This window comes from Artemia franciscana, chromosome 19, assembly GCF_032884065.1.
Source record: "Artemia franciscana chromosome 19, ASM3288406v1, whole genome shotgun sequence".
In the NCBI taxonomy this organism is placed as follows: domain Eukaryota; kingdom Metazoa; phylum Arthropoda; class Branchiopoda; order Anostraca; family Artemiidae; genus Artemia; species Artemia franciscana.
Genome location: NC_088881.1, coordinates 17,764,640 through 17,772,766, shown reverse-complemented (window position 1 = coordinate 17,772,766; position 8,127 = coordinate 17,764,640). Strand labels below are relative to the sequence as shown.

Here is an 8,127-nt window from a genome sequence, read left to right as displayed (position 1 = left end):
ATGGTTAAGAGTAATTGTCCGGGATAAATATTCACCAGGATTGAATTGTCTAGAAGATATTTCCGTGGGAGGAGTTTTCTCCGCGGAGGTGGGCCAGATTTCCTAGCATTAATCAAAAACTGTTAGAAATTAAATAAAAACAAGGTTTTTCAACTTAGGAGCAACATTAAAACTTAAAACAAACAGAAATTGTTACGTATATGAAGGTGGTTGTCCCCTCCTCAACACCACACTCTTTACACTAAAGTTTGAATTTTATACCAATTCTTTAAAAATCTCTCTGAAAAGACAAGGGTTGTTTAATTAGAACAATAAGACGCTTTTTTAATTGTACTAAAAACTTTAGCGTATAGAGTGATGTGGTTAAGAAGGGGAAACCTCCTTCATATACAAAATAATTTCTGTTCGTTTTATGTTTTAATGTTGCTCCTTATTTTCAGCGAAAAATTTGTGTTTTATTTAATTGAACCAAAGGACCCCTAGTCATAAAGCAAGGCCCTAAACACTCCGCTGTCGGAAGGTTATTAGTTCGTTCAGTATTCAACCTGGCTTTTTCAGTCAATAATTGTGATATATTTCATTATTCAGTCTTCGAAACGAGATTCATTTTCCTTAGAATACTCGGAACTGGCACTTTTTTTCCATTATAGCACTCTCAGTTTTCTTATATTAAGTTATTATTATTCAGCTTATGGAAGAACCTTATGTAATATAATAACTTTATGTAAAATATCTTAATTATATTAGATTGATTTAATTAAATTACTAACCTTAAATTAATTAAATATCTAATTTTAGTCTGTCATCGTCGTTTAGATTTGGATTCAACGAATTTGTCATGGAAGAAGAAAAATGTAATTCGAAAACAAGTCAAACAAATTAGATTAAAAAGAAAGTGTTCTTTTTCTGTTGAAGCTATGGTCCTTCTTTGGAAATTTACTGCAACTTAAAATAGGGTAACTTTCAGTGCACTTGTCTAGAAAAGGAAGAAGGAATCGATAAAAAAGTGTCTATTTGTTTTATTGTATTTTTCCAGGGAAGGCCTGTAGCATATAGTTATTCAGCCGCGTTCGTTTTCACCATCCGTCGTTCTTAGCTCTACTAAGATATCTTCGGTTTTGCTCTTATATTGCGTTTTATTTCGCCGTTCTAAAAATTTCATTTAACCACAGATAGAATTTCAATCAGTGACATAGAAATTCAACCACAACGGAAATGAAAAGACTACTTCTGGATGCAGTAAGACAAGCAACATCAGGGCCACTAGAAGAAAGATCCAATCCACGAAAACTACAAAGTTAAACAAATCAATGCACTGGCTGGTAGCTGATTCTTGCACCTTTTTCGATCTTAAAAGCTGGCGCTCAAAAGTGAAACGGAGTATAATGCTAAGTTCATCATTCTAAAGAACGGCATTTCAAAAAAGACTTAAGTAAAACCAAGGCTTTTCAAACGAACGGCTTATTAGTAAAATCGAGCATTGGATTTTAATAAAACGATAAAACGCAAAAATTTTAATTTACAAGCTCATGTAATGCGAAGCAAACTTCAGAAGCAAATATTGTCCCTCTATAAACTGTGTCTTCGGGCTTCAGAGACGAAGCCTGGCTTCAAAAACATAGTAAGGTGTGAGTTCAAGAAAAATGCGAACATTAGTAGGACACAGATCCCCAGAATTGAGTTCCTTTTAAGACAAGGCTGGAGGAAACTAGAAATGATTAAAGATCCTCATGTAACAAGCAGTGAAAAAAAATGAGTAGTGCTGTTTTGAGAGTTTTATGTTTAGGAACATTACCTTATAATAAAGCCTTGATCCTTCAGAACTTTTATTGTGAGCAGCTTGTTGCCAAAGAACCCTCTGCATTAAATACATTACTGGTTCTACAGCATCCACCAGGTAAGCTTAGTCTAGGCCTAGCCCTAGTAGGGGTGTAATTCTAGGAGCAGTCCAGTACATAGGGTAACATGTTAAGAAAACAATTCTCCCTTCAGAATATGCAGAATTACCCTAGTTAACATATTTTGCAGGACAGAACCTGGTAAAATTCTAGTTTAGTGACTTCTTGCTATCTCAGAAAGGGGTTAGGTTAGGAAAATGAAACTTTCATGGATGGGTCTACAGGCTAAATATGTCCCAGGAAGGCATTTTGAAGTACCTACCTCCACTTCTTCTCCCTCTACAGTGCCCTGACCTTTAAAAATATACGTGCTATAAAAGTGAAACCTTGTAAAATAGATATTCTGCTTGAATGAAGTGCAACAAAACTGTTTTCAGCTTAACAAATCTGCTCAATCCCAATTTATAAGGTTTTAAAGATATGCAAATACATTTCCTAAATTTTGAAAAAAAAAACATTGATATGGCTCAGAATTCTACTCAAATAACAGGAAGTGCATTTTGAGAACTAAAGACAGAGAAAAGGCAACTGGTAACTGAAAATTAAGGTAAAATGCTGTTTTTTCAAAATTTCATTAGGTATAGACCTGTCATGTAGGCAAACTTCAAGGCCCTCTAGGGGGAAAAGGAGTAGGGGTGGGTACTTTAAAATACCTTCCCAGGATATAATTTAGCCTGTAGACCCATCCCTTAAAGGTTCATTTTCCCAACCTTACCCCTTTCTGAGATAGACACCAAATACCATATACCAAAAACATGTTAATAGACAAATACTGATGATTTAGGTTAAGTAAGGTTAGGTATGTTAGATGGCATTTGGGTGTTTGTTTATAAAGGATTTTCAAAACTTGAAGAATAGACACAAATATTTAGAAATGTGATAGAAGAACTGGAAATACAAGGAAAGAAGCAAAGATAAAGTTTCATCCCTTGCAGAATATTTTATCTAGGATTTTCTGTATATTGTGAAGTAAGAATTGTTTTCTTAACTTGGTTCCTTATGTACTAAAATGCCCCTAGATTTACATCATCATATGGTTTTGGGCATACTTATGCTATGGGACAAAAATGAGTAGGCTAATTTGATATTGTTGACCACATCTTAAGTAAACCTGTTAATAAAATAAAGGTAGGCTAGTAGGCTTACCGTTAGAATTTTCTAAATTTTGTTGTAGCTTTTCTGACAATACATCACACCCCTTTCATGGTCAAATTTAAAGATGCATTTAAAAATAGTTTTTAGTGAGAAAAAATTGCCATTTGTTGGTAAATCAGGAATGGTGATTATTATTTCAATTAGTCTTAAAAGTAAAAGTTTCTCCAAGTAACAAATTTATGGGAAATTCAGGAAATTTAGCCTGAAACCCCTTGAAAATGGTGTCAGATTGAAATAAAAAAATGTAACATTAGAATTACCATTGGTGAAAACCTTATACAAAAAACTTACAGCCCTCATCTTGATCAACAAGGGGAATCACTTTTTTTTTAAATGGGTAGCACAGATGTGTCCTCTTTTTTTGCATTCACTAGCACTGAAGTAGAACATCATAGAAATCTGTTAGTTTATTTGAAAGGAAACTAGAATATTGTTGGAATCACCATGGCTGAAAACTCTATATTTAAAACCTATAGAACACTGGCTTGAACTGCAAGGAAAATCACTTTTTTGCATTGGAAGCACTGACGTTTACTCTTTTATTTCTATGTTGTTGTTTTTTTTTTCTTTTTAACTGCTATCAGGGCACTAAAACATCATAGAGATCTATTTAAGGGCTCTTTTTAAAAGAAAATTGTTATCTATGGAACCTTTGGTAATTAACAAAGCACAATATTTAAAATAAGATCTATTTTTGACAAGAACTTCTTATTATTATACAAGATGAAGAATGGTATTATAATTAGGCTCACATGTTACAAACATAAATAGTAATACATAGTACAATAAATAGTAGTACAAACATTTCGAAAAAGATTCTGTCTTTGCTCTTTGACAACATGGATGTACTTAGCCTACGCTCTTTTTATCTTGAAAAAGCCAATATGGCTACATTTTAGAGAGGATCAGGTGTATCTTGAAGCATTGGCAATGATCCCAACTTTTTTTTTTGCCAAAAAACCAAGTAATGACAGTTTGAACATTGCATAGCTAAAAAATTGTTGGGAGCTCATTATGTGTCGAAATCAGGAAACTGATTGAATTGAATATTCTTTTCTTATCTGGGTGTATTGTATAAAGTGCCCACGTTTCGCATTGTCAAAATATAACGAAGGCTCCAAGAGATGGTTCTCCAAGTCGTGACTAAGCAGAGTTAGCCTGTTTTGGAGGAAAATTTTGACAGTGGTTCCAAAATTGCACTGTCGAATCATTGGTGCCCTTACCCTAGTTGCTAGACCATTCTACTAATTTTTCAGCATTCTACTATGCTGAAAAAATGGCTGTCTTCAAAATGTGACTGGATGTGTTTGGAAAATGAATGGGCTTGAGAGAAGGACTGTTTGCCCTCCAGTCTCTTAAAAGTCTTTATGATATTTCTAGCTGTTATATATTGGTGATACCTATAATATTGCTTATATGCCCTTTTGAAAATTTGCATGGATACAATTTTTTACAATAGCTGTAGTAGTAATATTAATATTATACTAGATAGTGCCTTCTTGCTAGTTCAAATCCCCACATCTTACCCTTAAAGGTCTAGCTTAATAATATCTTGAGATATTGCTTTGTCTTTTTTTAGAAAGTCCACATGCTCATAGTTTGTTTTGATTTAGTTCAGCATTCACCTAAATATTCCTTAAAAGCTTCACCTTAATACCCTTACCTTCCATAGTAGCAATGGTTGTAGCAACATTAGTAGCAGTATTCACATAGCACCTTTGGTTTGTAGAGTCCTCCACAAGAGTCTAGATCAACAACCTACACCAAAGAATTTTTTTCATCAATCCTTATATCGCTCCAAGCTACAATTGAAGGTAATAACCCCTTCAGCACATGCTGAAAGTTTCAGCTCAATATTATCAACCATTCCTGAAGCATTTCTGATATGTTTGCTTGACAACCTATGTGGGCATAGTGTTTTTCAATCTAGTTCAATGCAATTTCTATGTTTTCCAAATTTTTGCCTTAATGCCCTTAGTTTTAATAGCATTAGTAACAGTAGAATTATTAGTAGTAGCCTTAGCTTTAGTGGTAGTAGTAGTAATAGAAGTAGTAACAATAGTAACTGTAGTAGTATTATGAGTAGAAGCAGTAGCATTAGGATGCATCTCCCACAGCAAGCCCTGTTAGTTTCAACTTCACACACCAAACTGTTCCTAAGATATTGCTGGTATGCCCTTATGACAACCTGCGACACGTAGGTTGTACACGACACGTCAGATTCAGTTCGCTTTCTCCCCTCAAAATTCCTGGAAAAATTCACCTTCATACTGTAAAGATTGTTTCTAGGATTGTTACTAGGCATAGACAAGTTAGATATAATGAATTTTTGGTACTTAATGTTTTATTGTGTTAAGTTTGTATTTCGCCTATTTCTACCTCTAGAAGTTGACTGTGACCACGACTTACCAGCCAATGACAGGCTACTTTGGGGGGGGGGGGTCGTGGAACTGGAATGCCTCTTTCTGGGACTTGGAAGTAAAAAGGAGGCAAAAGACACAACTTGCAGACAGGTCAGCTTTGGGACCAACTGTGGCTAGAGTGATTAATGGAATGCTGTTGGAGGGTTTGAGTAACCTCCACTATCCTATCATAGACGGTGAGATGGGAGAGTTTGCCAATAACCTCCACGATAACTGCCATTGGAAAGTTCTAGTAACCTCCACTAGCCAACTATGGATGGTGAGCTTAGAGAGTGCAGCAGCTACCTCAAAATCATAACGCGGAACAAAATGAAAGACGTGCATTCCCAGTGATTATTGGAAATCCAACTGACTGTGTATAGTGTAAAAGATCTCTGGAGAATGCGTTAGCATTTAGGCTTCAGTTACTCGTCATAATTTGTAGACGTCAGATTAGTAGGTCATTAGACTACTACCAATTATTTGGATAGTTTCTTCTTTTCTTTTTTTTAGTCTATACAACTGGGATCAGAAGTAAGGAATATTCTACTGATGATGAATTTCGATTGAAGTCTTTTGGCGCTGATTTTTGTAGAACCAATAGAGGAGGTTTGATAACATTTCATGGGCCTGGTCAACTGGTTGCATATCCAATATTGAATTTAACTTGTTATAACAAAAATATTCGGCAATTTGTTTCTGCTATTGAACAATCTATTATTTCTGTCTGTGATGAGTTAGGTGTACTAGCATCAACATCTCCACATACTGGTGTGTGGGTTGGAAATAATAAAATATGCGCAATAGGTAAGATTTTTTTTTTCTCTTTGCTTAATCATAAAATGGTAGAAACCGAAAATAAAATTATGGTAGAAAAATAATAAACTTAAAACCAAAATGTGGGTGTGCAGTATACTGGAAATAATTTAGAAATCTCTGAAAAAAGTAAGAAGGAAGAAAATATTGATAAGAAAGTCAGATTTGCTGTTATCATACAAGAAAAAGATTTTGAGAAACATAACCTTACAAAATGAAGGGAAATTGCTTGAAGTTGAGGAAATCCAAATTAACTCACCTAACAATGAAGTATCTCAATTTTAAAAAGACTACTGCAGCAACAAAGTGCATTTTTTTTCTTGTTTAAAAAAAGCTAATGATAAAAAGCTATTATAATAATAATGACTGTGCACAGTGTACAATATATGTCCTAAGTATCCCTTTTGGAAAAAATGCTGAAAAATGTACCTTTTATGTTTCTCCCCTCCTACCTAAGGGGAAAATATCCTATATTACCTCCTACCTTAGATAAATTTCTCCAATATTACAACCCTCTTTCTCATAGAGGGCTCCATGTGTATCACAATCATCAACCATTTTATTAATACTAAAACACTATTATATCTATGATAATAATTATTAGTATTTATGATAATAATTTTTTTTTTTTTTATTTTAAGATGTGGTAACCCATTTTAAATATTTTCCATTTATGATTATAAATGGCTGGCTTCACTGAAAATTTGAAAATTAAAGTAAAATGTTGATGTTCTGGTGAACATAATAAAATTTGAAGCATATCTACCTGAAAATTGATAACCAGGAATTTTTTTCTTGAAATGTATTTCATCTACTTTTTCTTGTTTTGACATCCCCCCTCCTGAGGCTTAAATATGTGTGCAAATATGCATTTAAACTAGATATTCAAGACCTTAACCCATTCGTCCTAAATACTTTCTTTATGTCTAATTCTGGATTCTACCCCTTTGTGGTTCTGTAGTCGATATTCTTTAGTTTCTGGTGATAAAACAAAAAGCAATGGAAATGCCAATTTTTTTTTTATTGCAATTCTCGCAACCGATGTAGTAGATATCTGACATATTACTTCAAAATTTCAAAATAGAAACTTTGGTTTACAGAGATTTTTCTGAAGTAAGTTTGTCTCAATTTTGCAGTTCGAAACTTACAGTGTACATTTATATGAATGCAGTTTTTGAAATTTACCTTTTTTAGGTCTGCATCGAAGACAGAACGTGACCACACATGGCTTAGCACTAAACTGCAATGTAGATCTTAAATGGTTTGATCATATAGTGCCATGTGGTATTCTAGACAAAGGTGTCACTTCAATATCAAAAGAACTGGGAAGAAATTTTAGTGTTGAAGAAGGCACTGGATTGTTCCTCAGCCAGTTTTCTAAAACAATGAATTCCCCATTAATTATTGTTGATGAACAAGAGACTAAGAAAGAAGTTAGTACGATATTGAAAAGAGCTTTTTATGAGAAGTGTTAATAGGTAAATATGATAGACAAATAAATAGAGCAATAATTTTTATTTTCTTTACATTTTTGATGATTTCAATTAAAAGAAGAAAGAATGCCACCCCAAGATTGATTGAAGGACCCAATCAGACTTTGGAATAAAATATATAAAACCTTAGTATTCATGAAAAAGTGTACTTTTCGGGGCAATTAGTACAACAAGGATTCTTTTTTCCTTGTTGCATGATGTGGCAAAAATAATTCTAGAAAACTAAGGTATGTCAGTGTCTCAAGAACCAAAGAGAATACTATAATTTTTTGGGAACAGCCTGATAATATGTCTAGTTTAGAAGGAGTGGGTAGGATGGAAGAAAAAAATATCTCATAGCGATTTTGGAATTTTTGCAGCCAT

General features: G+C 33.8%; 1 protein-coding gene across 1 annotated transcript; it reads left to right on the top strand.

The window, feature by feature from the left end:
- Positions 1 to 1,532: 1,532 nt before the first annotated feature.
- Positions 1,533 to 7,788, top strand: LOC136039361 (octanoyl-[acyl-carrier-protein]:protein N-octanoyltransferase LIPT2, mitochondrial-like). The gene is made up of 3 exons (XM_065723026.1): positions 1,533 to 1,897; positions 5,969 to 6,262; positions 7,466 to 7,788. The coding sequence occupies exons 1-3, from the start codon at positions 1,753 to 1,755 to the stop codon at positions 7,744 to 7,746; spliced, it is 720 nt and encodes a 239-aa protein (XP_065579098.1). The 5' UTR covers positions 1,533 to 1,752; the 3' UTR covers positions 7,747 to 7,788.
- The last annotated feature ends 339 nt before the right edge of the window (positions 7,789 to 8,127 follow it).